Source organism: Rhinopithecus roxellana, chromosome 15, assembly GCF_007565055.1.
Source record: "Rhinopithecus roxellana isolate Shanxi Qingling chromosome 15, ASM756505v1, whole genome shotgun sequence".
In the NCBI taxonomy this organism is placed as follows: Eukaryota; Metazoa; Chordata; class Mammalia; order Primates; family Cercopithecidae; genus Rhinopithecus; species Rhinopithecus roxellana.
The window spans coordinates 117627696-117648213 of NC_044563.1; the positions used below are offsets into that span (position 1 = coordinate 117627696).

At 40.5% G+C, this 20518-nt stretch overlaps 1 protein-coding gene across 4 annotated transcripts in view; it reads right to left on the reverse strand.

Annotated features, from left to right (window-relative positions):
• The window catches only part of LOC104667649 (L-lactate dehydrogenase C chain), a 51755-nt gene that overhangs the window by 6829 nt on the left and 24408 nt on the right, over positions 1-20518 (reverse strand). For 2 of the 4 annotated variants that reach the window (XM_010370170.2, XM_010370171.2), the window contains exons 5-7: positions 15085-15258; positions 10969-11086; positions 3552-3675 (exon numbers count right to left, since the gene is read on the reverse strand). In XM_010370170.2, the coding sequence (XP_010368472.2) occupies positions 3552-3675; positions 10969-11086; positions 15085-15258 (416 nt within the window). The remainder of the gene's footprint in view (positions 1-3551; positions 3676-10968; positions 11087-15084; positions 15259-20518) is intronic. The other 2 variants (XM_010370172.2, XM_030917152.1) reach the window with 2 other exon arrangements.

Below are 20518 nucleotides of genomic sequence, written 5' to 3' on the forward strand. Positions count from 1 at the left end.
TTTGGGAGACTAGCTTATGTACATGTATGTGTGAACACCTTTTCTCACTTTGGGCTACATGCCAATCAGGAGAGTCTGCTGCCTGTGTTAAACATCATCTTTTGCAGTGTTTTGTGGTGATGGGCATTCCAGCTTCTATTAAAACAGATAATGCCCCAGGCTATACTGCCAAGCTCTAGCTACATTTTTCTCTGTGGAATATTAAACACATTACTGGTATCCCATACAATTCTCAAGGACAAGCCATAGTGGAAAGAATGAATCTTTCCCTAAAACAGCAGTAGCAAAAGCAGAAAGGAGGAGACAGGGAATATGGAACCCCACGGATGCAACTGAATCTAGCATTATTAACTTTAAATTTTTTGAGTCTGCCCAAAGGCCAGATGCTATCAGCAGCTGAACAGCATATACAGAAACCAGCTGCAAAGACAGAAGCAGAACAATTGATTTGGTAGAGAGATCCAATAACAGAAAGATGGGAAATAGGTAAAATAATAACTTGGGGTAGAGGTTATGCTTGTGTTTCTTCAGGCCAAAATCAACAGCCAATTTGGATACCATCAAGACACCTGAAACCTCATCATGAGCCAGATGCTGAAGAAGAGATTCCGGGAGGATCCCGAGGACCTCCCGGTTGCAGCCGTGTCCAGACTGATGCTGAGGAGGACACCAACTGCCATGAGCAACACCCATCAAACACAGCCACCCACCTGGGGACAGATCAAGAAGCTGTCACAGATGGTGGAAGAAAACCTGAGGAAAGCAGGACAACCAGTCATAATGAATAATTTAACGGTAGCTATGATAGCATTTATCACCAGTGCCATGAGTATTCCTTCAATAAGGGCTGACACAGAGAACAATTATACTTATTGGGCATATTTATTAATCTGGCTGGTAATAATGCCTGGATTTAATCACTCTATGACACAGTTACACATGCTTTCTGATCTCAGTATTTACCATAATAAATCTGCTCTTATAGTTGAGGCATACCACCCTCAAAAACCTATTTATAAGCAAAATAGAACCTGGCCAGAAATAATGAAAGTACTTGTTTAGGAAGATTGCATTGCAGAACAGGTAGAGGTGCTGCACAACGATTCCTATGGAATCATTACTAACTGGTACGCTAAGGGGATGTTTAGCTTGAATTGCACCTCTCAGTCTGCATGCCATGGCCACACTATATTCAGCTGGTCTGAACAAAACGGTCAGATAATAGAAATGATAAAAAGTACGACAAAAGTTCCTATTATCTGGAAACATGGCGGTATAGTGGCACCTCAACCTCAAATGATATGACCCACTCTAGGGGCTTAACATAAGGATGTGTGGAAACTATTAATAGCTCTTAATAAGATCAAAATTTGAGAAAGAATAAAAAAGCATCTAGAAAGACACTCTACAAACTTGTCTTTGGATATTGCAAAATTAAAGAAAAAATATTTACAGCATCCCAGGCACACCTGACCTTAATGCCAAGAACTGGAGTGCTTAAAGGAGTTATAGACAAATTAGCAGCTAGTAACCCATTAAAATGGATAAAAACACTTGCAAGCTCTGTGATTTCAATGATTGTGCTTTTAATCTGTGTTGTCTGTCTTTGTATAGTCTGCAGATGTGTATCCTGACTCCTGTGAGAAGTAGCTCACTGTGACAAAGCTGCCTTTGCTTTTATCAATTTGCAAATCAAAGAAGGAGGGACATGTTGGGAGCAGGGCCCCCCAAAACTGGCCATAAACAAAATCTCTGCAGCACTCTGACGTGTTCAAGATGGCCACAATGCCCATGCTGCAAGGTTGTGGGTTTACCCGAATGAGGGCAAGGAACACCTGGCCCACCCAGGGCGGAAAACCCCTTAAAGGCGTTATTAAACCACAAACTATTGCATGAGCAATCTGTGCCTTAGGGACATGCTCCTGCTGCAGTTAACTAGCCCAACCTATTCCTTTAATTCAGCCCATCCCTTCGTTTCCCATAAGGAATACTTTTAGTTAATTTAATATCTATAGAAACAATGCTAATGACTGGCCTGCTGTTAATAAATACGTGGGTAAATCTCTGTTCAGGGCTCTCAGCTCTGAAGGTTGTGAGACCCCTGATTTCCCACTTCACACCTCTGTATTTCTGTGTGTGTGTCTTTAATTCCTCTAGCACTGCTGGGTTAGGTTCTCCCCAACCGAGCTGGTCTTGGGATCATCTAATTCAGCTCTTCTTCCCTTTGCAATGACTAACCTCCTAGTTATTCCATCTCATTCACAGACTGACACATGGCTCACAGTCTTCCCTGTCTATCCCAATTTCTGCCATTATCCTTGTTAACTTCAATATACATACGAATAATCCAACCAAAATTCTCTTTCCAGTTTCTAGACTTTTTTCGCTTATGAAACACCTTCTGCTCCCACTCCCGTTATCCTACTCCTTTCACTAAAAATAGAGAAATCGGCCGGCTGCAGTGGCTCAAGCCTGTAATCCCAGCACTTTGGAGGCTAAGGCAGGCAGGTCACGAGGTCAGGAGATCAAGACCATCCTGGCTAACACGGTGAAACCCGGTCTCTATTAAAAATACAAAAAAAAAAATAGCCGGGTGTGGTGGCAGGTGCCTGTAGTCCCAGATACTCAGGAGGCGGAGGCAGGAGAATGGCGTGAACCTGGGAGGTGGAACTTGCAGTGAGCCAAGAGCTCGACACTGCACTCCAGCCTGGGCAACAGAGCGAGACTCCGTCTCAAAAAAAAAAAAAAAATAGAGAAGTCATCAGATGCTTCCAATGTCAAATATACAAATCTACATGCATCAGTACACATTCTCTCTTTGTTAACTCCTGCCCCTCCTCTTTTTAGGAGTAATGCCTACACCTATGCTCTGGACTCCATTCCCCTCTGCTTACCACTTCTGTCTTCAGCTTCTCCCTTGGTATTTGATCTTTACTATAAGCATCTTATCTGTATAAAAAACAAGCAAACAAACTTCTTGCCCTGATTTGCCTTATCTTCACAGCCAAATTCCTAAAAATAGCTATTACACTTGTCTTAATTTCCTCAGTCTACTCCAGTGGTTCTCAGCCAGAAGTATTATAGGATCTAAGCCTGCAGCTACTGGGAGCTGTCTTTGTTGCCCCATGGAAAAAGTTTGCATGAGTTGGAAGCTAATAGAGGAAAAAGATGAGCCAAGAGAATGGAGAGAAAAGACAGCTCTCATAATATAGTTTGAGTACCAGAATCAGGCCTCCTTGGCATTTCAGTTACATAAGTCAATAAATTTTCTTTTTGCATAAGCTAGTTTGAGTTGGCTTCACACTGTTTACATGCCAGGGCTCAAAACTGTGTCCAAAACTGTAAACATGATCTTCAAACCTGGTTCTCTTTCAGGATTCCCTTCCTTAGGTCAAGGTATCTGTATTTTTTTGACCTGACCTGAGGTCAAGTTCTCTGTATTTTTTATTCACTATTATATCCTCAACATCTTGTACACTGCCTGGCATATAGTAGTGACTCAATAAATATTAAAGGAAAGAATGATAAATGAAGATTTAATTTAAGCCTACCTTAACCATGGTGGAAACCGGGTGCACTCTCCTAAGATTTTTCAAAATGGATCCTACCAGATCCATCACAGACAGTCCAATAGCCCAAGAGGTATACCCCTTCAGCTTGATAATCTCATAGGCACTACAGTTGTAGAAAGTAAGAAAATCAAATTCATAATAAGTCAGCCCAGAGAAAACATAATATTCTTCAAGCATCCATTTTGAAGTAATCTACATGTCAATGCAATTGTATTAAAATTTTCTCATAGATTTCTTACAGAATTTATAAACAGGCAACAAAACTTTTTGTACTGGTCTCACAAAACTTCACTACATACTTTATTTACTTTTTTATTGATTATCATTATTATTATTATTATAGACAGGGTCTTGCTTCCTTGCCCAGGCTGGAGGGCAGTGGTGTGTGATCATGGCTCACTGCAACCTCTGCCTCCTGGGCTCATGCGATCCTCCCTCCTCAGCTTCCCAAGTAGCTACTTGGAAGCACGGGCATGAGCCACCATGCCTGGCTAATTTTTGTGTTCTTTGTAGATACGGGGTTTCGCCATGTTGCCCAGGCTGGTCTTGAACTTCTGAGCTCAAGCAATCTGCTCGCCTCAGTTTCCCGGAGTGCTGGTATTACAGACATGAGCCACCATGCCCAGCCTACTTACTTTAAGTAAAAATTAATTCACCCTTTTTTTTATCATAAAGGCAGAATAGTAGGACAAATGTTCCACTCAAGATGAAACTAGCTTTTAATATTTTTTGTATTGTTGCTTAGATATGCAACATAGAAACTAATCACCTTGAAAGTTACCATATATATCTCTTGAACTGTTTAAAATTGTTACTAGTGGCCAGGGTCAGTGGCTCACACCTGCAATCCCAGCACTATGGGAGGCCGAGGTGGGTGGATCATGAGGTCAGAAGTTCAAGACCAGCCTGGCCAATGCTGGCCAACACAGCGAAACCCCATCTCTACTAAAAATACAAAAATTATCTGGGTGTGGTGGCACGTGCCTGTAGTCTCAGCTACTCGGGAAGCTGAGGCAGGAGAATCACTTGAACCTGGGGGGCAGAGGTTGCAGTGAGCCTAGACTATACCATTGCACTCCAGCCTGGGTGACAGAGGGAGACTCTGTCCAACAAAAAAAAATTGTTACTAGTTTGCCAATGTAAATGTATATAGTTGTAAGTTGTGTGTATATATCTTTCCTAAGAATATACCACTAAATCAATAATAAATGAATATGGAAAATATTTATGATACATTTTCAAAGGAAAATACCACAATACTAAACATTATGCACTTTCTTATCTCTGGCTTATAAAAAATATAAATTTTTATACAAACTTTAGAGTTGCATCAAGCCACCAAGTTATTAATAGTGATTATTTTTACAAGACAGCCTTACAGGTGAGTCTTCTTTATGCCTATCTGAATTTTCTTATTTCCTACAATTAATATTTATTATATATTTGCATTGCTACAAATAGTGGCCGCCTCAGGTTTGGACTGACAGTCAAATTCACTGGACAAAGAGGATTTAATTTAGCACTAAGTTTATTTAACTTTTAGAAAGGCTATAGGACAAAAAGCACAGACTGCACAGCATATCATTCATATGAGGAGGTCTTACAACTACCCAGTTTTAAAGCCCCAGGAATGCACATAACACACTTGGTTGCCAAAAACATATATATATGTATATGTGTATATATGTGTGTGTATATACATGAGCACAGGAGGTTGGGCCTAGACTGTTCCTACAATAGTGTCCTATGATTTGACTATCAGTCCAAAATCAGGGCCACTATCAGAGGCCATGCAATACTTTTGATGACAAAAGTACTTTTAGACCCTCAATTCTATATGGCCAAGACTCTGGAGGTAAGTAAAAGGAAAGGGAAAGAGGGTCTGCCTGGCACCTGACTGACAGCATAGACAGCATACTGTCTATGAGTTGAAGTAAAGAAAGCTCTACAGTAGATAACTGGGGACAAATCTCACCAGTTGAATCTGGATAACAGATTTATCCTCTCGGGTATTAACAAAATGGATAGAGAAAGAGAAGAAAGTTGAGAATGGCTAAAAACATAATCCTTTAGTTGTTATTAACCATCTTGATGAAAATAAAACTGCTGTTGTAAAAGAAAGGTAAAGGGAGCAAACAGAAGAAACAGTTTCAAGGCTGGTACTTTAAGACAAAAACTGATACACATTGTAAACCAAATGCCCTCTTGGGAACCAGTAAGGACATCCTATTAAATCATGATGTCATTCCTCTGCAGTTGGTTAGACACTAGCAAATCAGAGGCTGTTGTGTAAAAAGAGCTGAGTAGTTTTTAGATAAATATTAGCAGCACCCTAAAGATTGTTTATAATTATAGATCCTCTGCGAAATGATCAAGAGGAAAATAATTTAATTTTAGATACTGCAGAGTTGAGAGGACCAATAGTGATAAGTACTGATCTGAAACACATTGGAATATTTGGTATTCAAATCATACAGGACTTCAATGGAAAATGTGATCTTAATCCTTGTTCCCTTAAAGCAAGTGTCTCAAATTAAAAAGGAACTGCCTGAGCGCAGTGGCTCACACCTGTAATCCCAACACTTTGGGAGGCCGAGATGGGTGGATTGCTTTAGCTCAGGAGTTTGAGACCAGCCTGGGCAACATAGTGAAACCCCACCACTACTAAAAATACAAAACGTGGCCAGGCATGGTGGCATGCACCTATATTGCCAGCTACTCAGGAGGCTAAGGTGTGAAGATGGCTTGAGCCTGGAAGTCAGAGGTTGCAGTAAGCCAAGATCAAGCCACCACACTCTAGCCTGGATGACAGAGCCAGACCCTGTCTCAAAAAAAAAAAAAAAGAAAAAGAAAAAAAAGAAAGAAAAGAAAGAAAGAGAAAAAGAAAGAACTACCATTCTCTGTGGTACAATTATTAAGTCACTGGGTAGATAAAAGACCAACACTGTGACATCCCTACGGGAGGTAGATGGACTGCTCCATAACACTTGGAAACCACTATTGGTTAACACAGATTCCTTAGTGGGTGAGGGGTATGGATGTGCCTCCAGACCAGTTAGATCCCTGCATTTATTGGAGACTAGTCTCCTGGCCCCTATAGCTGAAAATATATGGGGATAAGGGACATTTTTTTTGAGAAGGATAGGAAAAGATACCGTAATATTAATACATATTGTCTTTTCTAGGGATTAATTTAAACTCTTATTCAAAACTTTTTGGTGAAACAAAGCATTTGTAGGTTCCCTTAAGAGAATTTAAGAAAATAAGACATACCAAAATGATTACCAAAGTAAAAGGTATTTTGGTAAACTGACCTAAAACTTTTGATTGATGTGATACTTACGGAAATAGTTTGGCCAAAAGAAGAAATACATTTGCTTTAGAAATATAAAAACAGGGCGAACGTGGTAGCTTTGGAAGGCCAAGACGGGCAGATCACCTGAGGTCAGGAGTTTGAGACCAGTTTGGCCAACATGGTGAAACCCTGTCTCTATTAAAAATACAAAAACTAGCCAGGTGTGGTGGTGCACTCCTGTAGTCCCAGCTACTCGGGAGGCTGAGGCACGAGAATCACTTGAACCCAGGAGGCAGAGGTTGCAGTGAGCCAAAAGTGCACTACTGCACTCCAGCCTAGGCAACAACAGAGCAAGACTCTGTCTCAAAAAAAAAAAAAAAAAAAAGAGAGAGAGAGAGATAAAACATGTGATTTAAAGTGTGTATCAATACCTTTAATAAGATACAAGTGATAGTAAATGACAGAGGGGAGAAAAGACAGTCTAGTTGGTTAAGAATTACCAAAACATTGTGAGGGATTCTGTTTAACTACTGTATCTTATAGATTCTAGCGGTTGTAGATGTACTAACTTGTCTTTTCCTATTTATAAGATATTGAAGAAATGTTTGTCAAATGAACTCTGAAGAATATATGATACAAAGATAATAATCTGAGGTCATGGAAAGGTACCAAGGGTAAAGGGATATGAGCCCTTTCGAAAAAGCCAGAAGTAACTGGGAAGATAACCTTGAGTTTGAGTTCAGGCAACATAGTTTTCTAGACATAAAAATTAGTTAAGAAAAATGTGGACTATTAACTATAATAGAACTAGGTTGCCAGCACTGGATTTTATGAAACCATTGATTTGTGCATTGTATCAGGACTAGCAGGACTGGGATCAAGTATGCAGACCCTGAGGGCTATGTGACAAGAAGTGCACATAAGAACTGTTGAGAATTTCCTTCTTTTGCAATTAAAAACAAACAAACAAACAAACAAAAAAAGAACGTTGAGAACCAAAGGCAGCCGCTTTCCTGCCTTGGGGAAGTCTGCCCCCATGTCAGCTTCCTCCTTTATAACTGACTGTGCCCCATGCAGTGACAGGGCCTAGAAGCTACACCTAAGCATTGCAATACTGTTGTTTTGTTTTGTTTTTAGACGGAGTCTCCCTCTGTCACCCAGGCTGGAGTGCAGCGGCGTGATCTCAGCCCACAGCAACCTCCAGCTCCCGGGTTCAAGTGATGCCTCAGCCTCCCGAATAGCTGGGATTACAGGCGCCCGCCACCAAGCCCAGCAATTTTTGTATTTTTAGTAGAGACAGGGTTTCACCATGTTGCGCCAGGCTGGTCTCAAACTTCTGACCTTATGAAGTGATCTACACACCTCAGCCTCCCAAAGTGCTGGGATTACAGGCATGAGCCAACACACCCGGCCACATTGAAATACCTTCTAAAGAAGATACTGATATGCTATACTGTGTTTTCTTCCTGGTATCCTTTCATCATGCTAGATAAACTTAATGCTAGGTGAAAACCTATTATGTCCTGTGAGTTGGACAGTCTGAATTTCAGACAATTAGTGGCTATATACTTTTAATATTGTTGTTGTTTGGTTTTTTGTTTTTGTTTTCTTTAAGAGACAAGGTCTCACTCTATTGCCCAGGTTGATATGCAGTGGACTATCATTGTTCATTGCAACCTGGCATTCCTGGGCTCAAGTAATCCTCCCATCTCAACCTCCCAGGTAGCTAAGACTACAGGTATGCAACACCACACCTAGTTAATTTTTTAATTTTATTTTTAAAATTTTTTTATTTTTATTTTTATTTTTTTTTTAGAGAGACAGGATCTTTCTCTGCTGTCCAGGCTAGTGTGCAGTGGTGTGATCAACCTCTGCTAGTTTGAGTTGAGCCTAAAACTCCTGGGCTCAAGTGATCTTCCTGCCTCAGGTACCCCAGTAGCTGGGACTATAGGCATACTACCATGCCTGGCTAATTTTTAAAAATTTTTTGTGGAGACATGATCTCACTCTGTTGCCCCAGCTGATCTGAAACTCCTGGCCTCAAACAATCCTCCTACCTCAGCCTCCCAAAGTGTTGGGATTATAGATGTCAGCCACTGCACCCAGCTTTAACTGCTTTTTTAACTGTGGTAAAATTTATCATCGTAACAATTTTTTAAGTATACAATTTAGTGGCATTAAGTACATTAACACTGCTGTGCAGTCATTACCACTATCCTCTCTCAAATGTTTTCATCTTCCCAAACTGAAGCTCTGTACTCATACACATTGCCATGTTACTTTTTATAACCAAAAATAAAATAATATAAACTTTTAAAACTAAAAGGCATTTAAGAGAATAAAAACTCACCCATGATCACTTTTTTGTTATATTATGTGACTTTTTAGTCTCTGCCCTAATTCTTACACATTTTTGTTTTATTTTTATTTTATTTGTTTGTTTGTTTTCTTTGAGGCAGAGTCTTGCTCTGTCGCCAGCCTGGAGTGCAGTTGTGAGATCTCAGCTCACTGCAACCGCTGCCTCCCAGGTTCAAGCGATTCTCCTGCCTCAGCCTCCTGAGTAGCTGGGATTACAGGTGCGCACCACCAGAGCCAGCTAATTTTTTGTGCGTGTGTATATTTTAGTAGGGACAGAGTTTCAACATGTTGGTCAGGATGGTCTTGATCTCCTGACCTCATGATCGGCCCACCTCAATCTCCCAAAATGCTGGGATTACAGACATGAGCCACTGCACCCAGCCTATTATTTTGTTTTATATATTTATTTTTTTTTCTGAGACAGAGTCTTGCTCTGTTGCCCAGGCTGGAGTGCAGTGGCACAATCTTGGCTCACTGCAACCTCCGCCTCCTGGGTTCAAGCAATTCTCATGGCTCAGCCTCCCAAGTAGCTGAGATTACAGGCACACACCACCACACCTGGCTAATTTTTGTTATTTATTTATTTTTTTAGTAGAGACGGGTTTCACCATGTTGGCCAGGCTGGTCTCGAACTCCTGACCTCAGGTGATCTGCCCACCTTGGCCTCCCAAAGTGTTGGGATTATAGGCGTGAGTCACCACGCCCGGTCTCTTACACATTTTTGTAGGGTTTTATCATAAGTATACATATAGTAGACTTGTGGTTTTTGTTTAAGTTCAATATTCCAAGCTGTGAACATCCAAAAGTGATTTTTAACTTCTTTTTTTTGAGATGGAGTTTCACTCTTGTCACCCAGGCTGGAGTGCAATGGCGCTGTCTTGGCTCACTGCAACCTCTGCCTCCTGGGTTCCAGCGATCTCCTGCCTCAGCCTCCCAAGTACCTGGGATTACAGGCACCCATCAACACACCCATCTAATTTTTGTATTTTTAGATACAGGGTTTTACCATGTTGGTCAGGCTGGTCTCGAACTCCTGACCTCAGGTGATCTACCCGCCTTGGCCTCCCAAAGTGCTGGAATTACAGGTGTGAGCAACCCCCCACCCACCCAATTTTTAAGTTCTATAACTTCTATTAATATGTAACTTGACTCTTGACTAAAGCATGAAGAATAATCCTGCGTGCTGTTAAGGCTAATACATATGGAGTCAGATGCTTCACTTATAAGAAAACCATATTGATTTCTGATCATCTGCATTAGCTTAATGTTTCATCTAGTCAAATGATGAACATTTAATAAGTTCTTGGCATGGTTCTAGCATTTTGCATAAAATAGTACTAACTCATTTACTCTCTATAGTAGCCCTGTAAAGTAGGTTCTATAATTATCACCATTTTGAAGATGAGTAAACAACTTCTGATATTTTAAGTAATTTCCCAATATCGTATCACTAATAAATGATGAAGGTTTCAAACCTGGACAACCTGGCTCCAAAGTCCATTGTCATAATCACTATGCTTTTATTACTCTCAAATATATGAGTTGTGAAATAATAAGTACTTTTTCTTTTTGACAAATGCCCCCAAAAAGAAAGCTATGTATAAGTCTGAATTTAGTGATTTTTCAGAAGACTAGAGTTATTTATCTGACAAAAGGCAAAGATCAACTATTTGATTTTTGTCTGTGATATGTATTCTTAAGACTGATTATTAAGGCATTAAGAAACTTAATAGTGACTATTACCTTTGAATAACTTGTTTATGGATATTTTTCCAGTGTTCCTTATCTGAATCTGTTCCTAATTTAGGGTCCAGAGTCTTCAGAGCAACACCAGCAACATTCACCCCACTCCATAAGGGCACTAAAAAATACAGATGTAAAAATAAACTCTTCTTCCCAATATTGCATCAGGAGTTTGAATTCAGTGTTATCTTTTTAAGTTAGGTTTGCCACTTGATATGGTTCAGATGTTTGTCCCCTCCAAATGTCATGTTGAAATATAACCCCTAGCGTTGGAGGTGGGAAGTGTCTGATCATGGGCACTGATCCCTCATGAATAGCTTAGCATCATCCCCTGTTGATGAGTGAGTTTTCACTCTGAGTTCATGTGAGATCTGGTTGTTTAAAAGCGTATGGCACCTCCTCTCTCTCTCTTGTTTCTGCCCTCACCATGTGACACATCTACTCCTCCTTTGCCTTCTGCCATGATTGCAAGCTTCCTGAGGCCCTCATCAAGAGCATATCTTGGAGCCATGCCTGTACAACCTGCAGAAGCACAAGCTAAATTAAACCTCTTTTCTTTACAAATTGCTCAGCCTCAGGTATTTCTTTTTTTTTTTTTTTTTTTCGTCTTTTTCATCCAGGCTGCAGCGTAGTGGCTTGATCTTGGCTCACTGCAACCTCCACCTCCCAGATTCAAGGGATTCTTCTGTTTCAGCCTCCCAAGCAGCTGGGATTACAGGTGTGTGCCACCACACCCAGCGTTTTTTGTATTTTTAGTAGAGATGGGGTTTTGCTATGTTGGCCAGGCTGGTCTTAACCTCCTGGCCTCAAGTAATCCACATGCCTTGGCCTCCAAAAGTGCTGGGATTACAGGCATGAGCCACGACTCCTTGTCAGGTATTTCTTTTTCTTTCTTTCTTTCTTTCTTTTTTTTTTTTTTTTTTTTTTTTTTGAGGCGGAGTCTCGCTCTATCGCCCGGACTGGAGTGCAGTGGCCAGATCTCAGCTCACTGCAAGCTCCGCCGCCCGGGTTTACGCCATTCTCCTGCCTCAGCCTCCCGAGTAGCTGGGACTACAGGCACCCGCCACCTCGCCCGGCTAGTTTGTTTTGTATTTTTAGTAGAGACGGGGTTTCACCGTGTTAGCCAGGATGGTCTCAATCTCCTGACCTTGTGATCCGCCCGTCTCGGCCTCCCAAAGTGCTGGGATTACAGGCTTGAGCCACCGCGCCCGGCTCTTTTTCTTTCTTTCTTTCTTTTCTTTTTTTTTTTTTTTTTTTTTTTGAGACAGAGTCTCACTCTGTCGCCCAGGCTAGAATGCAGTGGCACGATCTCGGCTCACTGCAAGCTCCGTCTCCCAGGTTCACACCATTCTCCAGCCTCAGCCTCCCAAGTAGCTGGGACTACAGGCACCCACCACCATGCCTGGCTAACTTTTTGTATTTTTAGTAGAGATGGGGTTTCACCGTGTTAGCCAGGATGGTCTCCATCTCCTGACTTTGTGATCCGCCCACCTCAGCCTCCCAAAGTGCTGGGATTACAGGCGTGAGCCACCGTGCCTGGCCCTGGCCAGGTATTTCTTTACCACAACAAAAAAAGGCCTAAAACACCACTTTACACCATACATAAAAATAGGTTTCAAATGCATAAAAGAGAGAAATGTAAGAAATAAAATTATAAAGTTGTTAGAAAATATGTAGTAGAATTTATTTATAATTGTGTGGTATAGGAGGCATTTTTAAGCAACATACATATTTTTAAGCAATATGCAAAATGCAGTATAAACAAAGAAAAGGACTGATAAAATATAAACAATTAGAGGGAAAAGAATACCAAATTAATACCATACTTCTCAATAGTAAAAAAGAGCCAAGGAGGAATAACTGTCAATCTAGAGTCTCACATCCAACTAACCTGTCATTCCAGAATACGGTGAGGCTACAACAGTCACATAAACACCACCAATAGGATAGAGTTCAGGAAGAAGTAAATTGAACCCAGGCAAAGAAGTTAGATGGAGAAAATAAAGATAAGCAACACAACTGGCAAACCTGTACTTGAATCGAAACAAGTATTAACTATTAATAATAATTATAACTAGTTTGAGGGATATAAGAACAGTACAGATACAGAAAAGGAATTAATAATTACATGTATGACAGAAAGAGGATGGTGTCAACATCATAAAAAAGAGGATGATCAAACTAAAAGCATTCTAAGATCTTTGTATTATCGGGACCCGGCGCAGTGGCTCATGCCTGTAATCCCAGCACTTTGGGAAGCTGTGGTGGGTGGATCACTAGAGGTCAGGAGTTCGAGACCAGCCTGACCAACATGGTGAAACCCTGTCTCTACTAAAAATACAAAATTAGCTGGGTGTGGTGGCACATGCTTGTAATCCCAGCTGCTCAGGAGGCTGAGGCAGGAGAATTGCTTGAACCCAGGAGGCGAAGGTTGTGGTGAGCTGAGATTGCGTCATCGCACTCCAGCCTGCGCAACAAGAGCAAAACTGTCTCAAAACAAACAAACAAACAAAAAAAACCAGATCTTTGTATTATCCCAAAGGACAGTAAATAAATTTATCATCTGAGATCAAGTATTAATGTTAAAAATTTACAGATAACCATTTACAAGGTAAGTGTATAATCCAAAGTATTAGAGGAAATCAAAGAAAGTAGATCCAATGGAAGGCAGAAAAAGAGAAAGTAAACAGAAAAATCATGCTAAATAGAATACTAAATATGTTCAAATTAATACTAATCAGAATATACCGTTTTCTAAAAATAAAGTTATAGAATATTAATGTGAGACATTAAAATATACCAGAGAAAATTAGTTTTAATGACCTTCAGGAAAAATAACTGTGTTAGGACAATAACACAAGCCAACAGGGTTAAAGTAAGGCTCTGGTTGAAGAAATATTTGTCCAACTCAAATCAAAGTATTTGTTATATTATGGCTCTTGGATTACAAAGAAAAGGGCACTTTAAATGTTTTGAATAAATGAATGAACGCTTGAACAAATAGTCTTTATTCTCAATTGGTTTATTGCCATGATGGAAAGAAGATTTACATACATGACACAATTAAGGAACACTGTAAAAAGTATAAAGTTCTAACCATGTAGCAGAGACTAAGTATTTAAATTCAGTAAAAAGAGAGGTTGGTGTGGCCTCAAGAGTTAAAATCACATATTATTTCATTTACATGAAAACTCTGGAATAAATAAACATACAGAGTGAGAAAGTAGATTAGCGGTTGCCTGGGGCTAGGGCAGTGGAAAGAATGTGGATTTCATTTTGGGCTGATGAAAATATTCTGTATTTAGATTGTGGTGATGTTAGTACAATCCTGTGAACATATCAGAAACTCAAGAATTCTATATTTTGCTGGTTGAATTTTATGGTATGTGAATTGTATTAGTCCATTCTCACATTGCTATAAAGAAATACCTAAGACTGGGCAACTTACAAAGAAAAGAGATTTAACTGGCTCACAATTCTGCAAGCTGTACAGGAAGCACAATGCTGGCATCTGCTTGGCTTCCTGCGAGGTCTCAGGAAACTTTTAATCACAAAAGAAGGTGAAAGGGAAGCAGAAGTGTCTTATACGGCTGCAGCAGGAGAAGGAGGGAGAGAGGGGGGTGGTGCCACACACTTTTAAACAACCAGACCTCACAAGAACTCACTATTGTGGAAACAGTACCAAGGTGGATGGTGTTAAACCATGAGAACCTGCCTCCATGATCCAACCACCTCCCACTAGGCCCCAGCTCCCACACTGGAGATTACAATTCAACAAGAGATTTGGGCAGGGACACAGATCCAAACCATATCATGAATTATGTCTTAATAAAGCTGTTTAAAAAAACAAAATAAATAAAAATGTATTACAGATAAGAGAAACACTCATATTGACTTTAAAACAGCTATATGTTTTGTGGACTATTTTATGAAAGATAGCTAAATCAATGATGCAAAAGATTGAAAGTAAAGGAACAGTAAAAGTTACACCAGGAAAGTACCAACAAAATGAAACTTATACAACTATATTAATATCAGGAAAAAAAACTTTAAAGGAAATAAGCATTATTAGAGATAAGAAGGGTAGTCACATAATAATAATAGATTTATACTTACCGCTAGAATCACCATGTTCTCCAATAATCCAACCATGGCAGCTTGTGGGGTGGACACCCAACTTTTCTCCAATTAGGTAACGGAAACGGGCAGAGTCTAAATTACAACCACTTCCAATTACACGAGTTATAGGCAAGCCACTTATCTTCCAGACTACATACGTCAAAATATCCACTAAGAAGAAAAATTTCATGTTAGAAAAAGATTCAGTGTAACTTAAAAAAATATTTTTTCCTGAATAGATAGATGAATTGTTTTAGAGTCAAACACAGATTTACTACAAAGTGAAGCAAATCACTGGCCAGGTGTGGGGGCTCATGCCTGTAATCCCAGCACTTTAGGAGGCTTAGGTGGGTGGATCACCTGACACCAAGACTTTGAAACCAGCCTGGCCAACATGGTGAAACAGTCTCTACCAAAAAATACAAAAATTAGCCAGACATGGTGGCACACACCCACATTCCCAGCTACTTGGGAGGCTAAGAAGGAACCAGAAAAGCAACCTTGGTAATATAACAAAATAAGATTGGTCAGCACCCCCCAAAAATCACACTAGTTCACCAGAAATGGATCCAAACCAAGAAGAAATCCCTAGTTTACCTGAAAAATAATTCAGGAGGTTAGCTATTAAGCTCATCAGGGAGGGACCAGAGAAAGGTGAAGCCCAATGCAAGGAAATCCAAAAAATGATACAAGAAGTGAAGGGAGAAATATTCACCTAAAGAAGTAGCTTAAAGAAAAAACAATCAAAAATTCAGGAAACTTTGGACACACTTTTAGATTTGTGAAATGCTCTGGAAAGTCTCAGCAATAGAATTGAACAAGTAGAAGAAAGAAATTCAGAGCTCGAACACAAGGTCTTCAAATTAACCCAATCGAACAAAGACAAAGAAAAAGAATAAGAAGGTATGAACAAAGCCTCCAAGACGTCTGGGATTACAATAAACAACCAAGCCTAAGAATAATCAGTGTTTCTGAGGAAGAAGACAATTCTAAAAGCTTAGAAAACATATTTGGTATTTGGGGAGATAATCAAGGAAAACCTCCCTGGCCTCGCTAGAGACCTAGACATGCAAATACAAGAAGCACAAAGAACACCTGGGAAATTCATCACAAAAAGATCTTTGCTTAGCACACTGTCATTAGGTTACCCAAAGTTAAGACAAAGGAAAGAATCTTAAGAGCTGTGAGACAGAAGTACCAGGTAACCTATAAAGGAAAACCTATCAAATTAACAGCAGATTTCTCAGCAGAAACCCCACAACCTAGAAGGGATTGGGGCCCTATCTTCAGCCTCCTCAAACAAAACAATTATCAGCCAAGAATGTTGTATCCGGTGAAACTAAGAATCGTATATGAAGGAAAGATAGTCATTTTCAGACAAACAAATGCTGAGAGAATTTGCCACTACCAAGCCACCACTATAAGAACTGATGGAGCTCTAAATCTTGAAACAAAGCCTGGAAACACATCAAAACAGAACCTCTTTATTTATTTATTTATTTATTTATTTATTTATTTCCTTTTTTTGAGATGGAGTCTCACTCTGTCGCCCAGGCTGGAGTGCAGTGGCATGATCTCAGCTCGCGGCAACCTCTGCCTCCCAGGTTCAAACAATTCTCCTACCTCAGCCTACCGAGTAGCTGGGACTACAGGTGCCCACCACCATGCTCAGCTAATTTTTGTGTTTTCAGTAGAGACAGGGTTTCACTACATTGGGCAGGCTGGTCTTGAACTCCTGACCTCAGGTGATCCACCCACCATGGCCTCCCAAAATGCTGGGATTACAGGCATGAGCCACTGTGCCCGGCCCAGAACTTTCTTAAAGCATAAATCACACAGGACCTATAAAACAAAAACACAAGTTAAAATGCAAAAACAAACAAAAACCCAAAGTACACAGGCAATGAAAAGCATGATGAATACAATGGTATCTCGCATTTCAATACTAACACTGAATGTAAATGGCCTAAATACGCCACTTAAGCCGGGCGCGGTGGCTCACGCCTGTAATCCCAGCACTTTGGGAGGCCGAGGCGGGCGGATCAGGAGGTCAGGCGATCCAGACCACAGTGAAACCCCGTCTCTACTAAAAATACACACAAAAAAATTAGCTGGGCGCGGTGGCGGGCGCCTGTAGTCCCAGCTGCTCCGGAGGCTGACGCAGGAGAATGGCGTGAACCCGGGAGGCGGAGCTTGCAGTGAGCCGAGATCGCGCCACTGCGCTCCAGCCTGGGCGACAGAGCTAGACTCCGTCTCAAAAAAAAAAAACAAACAAAAAACAAAAAAAAAAAACGCCACTTAAAAGATGCAGAACTGTAGAATGGATAAGAACTAACCAACCAACTATCTCTTGTCTTCAGGAGACTCACCTAACATACAAGGACTCACATAAACGTAAAGGGGTGGAAAAAGGCATTTCATGCAAATGGACACCAAAAGCAAGCTGAGGTAGCGATTCTTGTATCAGACGAAACAAACTTTAAAACAACAGTGGTTAAAAGAGACAAAGAGGGACATTATATAATGGTCAAAGGCTCTTCCAACAGGAAAATATCACAGTCCTAAACGTATATGCACCTAACACTGGAGCTCCCAAATTTATAAAACATTTACTAATAAACCTAAGAAATAAGATAGACAGCAACACAATAATAGTGGGGACTTCAATACTCCGCTGACAGCAATAGACAGGTCATCAAGACAGAAAGTCAACAAAGAAACAGTGGATTTAAACTATACCCTGGAACAAATGGATTTAACAGATATATACAGCACATTTCATCCAACAACCACAGAATACACATTCTATTCAACAGCACATGGAACTTTCTCCAAGATAGACCATATGATAGGCCATAAAACGAGCCTCAATAAATTTAATAAAATTGAAATTATATCAAGCACTCTCAGACCACAGTGGAATGAAACTGGAAATCAACTCCAAAAGGAACCTTCCAAACCACGCAAATACATGGAAATTAAATAACCTGCTACTGGATAAGCATTGGGCCAAAAATGAAATCAAGATAGAAATTAAAAATTCTTCTAACTGAATGACAGTAATGATACAACCTATCAAAACCACTGGGATACAGCTAAGGTGATGCTAAGAGGAAAATGTATAGCCCTAAGTGTCTACATCAAAAAGTCTGAAAGACCATAAAGAGACAATCTAAGGTCACACCTCAAGGAACTAGAGAAACAAGAACAAACCAAACCCAAACCCAGCAGAAGAAAAGAAATAACCAAGATCAGAGCAGAACTAAATGAAATTGAAACAAAAAAATACAAAAGATAAATGAAACAAAAAGCTGGTTCTTTGAAAAGATAAATAAAATTGATAGACTATTAGCAAGATTAACCAAGAAAAGAAGAGAGCAGGCCGGGTGCAGTGGCTCACACCTGTAATCCCAGCACTTTGGGAGGCAAGACGGGTGGATCACCTGAGGTCAGGAGTTCCAGACGAGCTTGGCCAACATGATGAAACCCCATCTCTACTGAAAATAAAAAAATTAGCTGGGCACGGTGGTGGACACCTGTAATCCCAGCTACTCAGGAGGCTGAGGTGGGAGAATCACTTGAACCTGGGAGGCACAGGTTGCATTGAGCCGAAGTCGCGCCCTTACACTCCAGCCTGGGTGAAAGAGCAAAACTCTGTTTCAAAAAAAAAAAAGAAGAGCAAATCCAAATAACCTCATTAAGAAATGAAGCAGGAGATATTACAGCTGACACCACTGATCATTCAAGGCTACTATGTACACCTTTGTGCACATAAACTAGAAAACCTAGAAGAGATAGATAAATTTCTGGAAATATACAACCTTCCTAGGTTAAATCAGGAATAATTAGATACCCTGAATAGACCAATAACAAGCAGCGAGAATGAAATGGTAATTAAAAATTACCAACAAAAAGAAGTCCAGGACCAGATAGATTCACAGCAGAATTCTACCAGACATTCAAAGAAGAATTGGTACCAATCCTTTTGACACTATTCCACAAGACAGAGAAAGAAGGAACCTTCCCTAATTCATTCTCTCACCAGTATCACCCTAATACCAAAACCAGGGAGGGACACAATCAAAAAAGAAAACTACAGACCGATATCCTTCATGAACATAGATGTTAAAATCCTTAACAAAATACTAGCTAACCAAAATCCAACAACATGTCAAAAAGATAATCCACCATGATCAAGTGGGTTTCCTACCAGGGATGCAGGGATGGTTCAACATACACAAGTCAATAAACGTGATATACTACATAAGCAGAATTAAAAACAAAAATCACATGATCATCTCAATAGATGCAGAAAAACCATTCAGCAAAATCCAGCATCCCTTCATGATTAAAACCCTCAGCAAAGTCAGCATACAAGGGACATACCTTAATGGAATAAAAGCCATCTATGGGCCGGGCATGGTGGCTCGCACCTGTAATTCCAGCACTTTGGGAGGCCGAGGCGGGTGGATCACGTGAGGTCAGGAGTTCAAGACCAGCCAGGCCAATATGGTGAAACTCTGTCTCTACTAAAAATACAAAAAATAGCTGGGTGTGGTAATGTGCACCTGTGGTCCAGCTACTTGGGAGGCTGAGACAGGAGAATTGCTTGAACCCAGGAGGTAGAGGTTGCAGTGAGCCAAGATCGCACCAGACTCCGTCTCAAACAAACAAACAAACAAACAAACAAAAAAGCCATATATGGCAAACCCACAGCCAATATAATACTGAATGGGGGAAAAGTTGAAAACATTCCCTCTGAGAACAGGAACAAGACAAGGATGCCCACTCTCACCATTCTTCTTCAACATACTACTGGAAGTCCTAGCCAGAGCAATCAGACAAGAGAAAGAAATAAAGGGCATCCAAATTGGTAAAGTGGAAGTCAAACTATCCCTGTTTGCTGACGATATGATCATTTACCTTGAAAACCCTGGCTGGGCGCGGTGGCTCATGCCTGTAATCCCGGCACTTTGGGAGGCCAAGACAGGCAGATCACCTGAGGTCAGGAGTTTGAGACCAGCCTGGCCAACATGGTGTAACCTCATCTTTACTAAAAATACAAATACAAAAACTAGCCAGGCGTGGTGGTGTGCACCTGAAGTCCCAACGACATGGGAGGCTGAACAGGAGAATCACTTGAACCCACAACAGGGAGGCTGTGGTGAGCCAAGGTCATGCCACTGCAGTCCAGCCTGAGAGACAGAGAAAGACTCCATCTCAAAAACAAAAAACAAAACAAACAACACACACACACACCACAAACACACACAATGATACTGGATTGGCTAAAATTTTTTATTTTATTTTATTTATTTTTATTTTTTGAGACAGAGTTTCACTCTTGTTGCCCAGGCCGGAGTGCAATGGTACCATCTCGACTCACCACAACTTCCACCTCCCAGGTTCAAGTGATTTTCCTGCCTCAGCC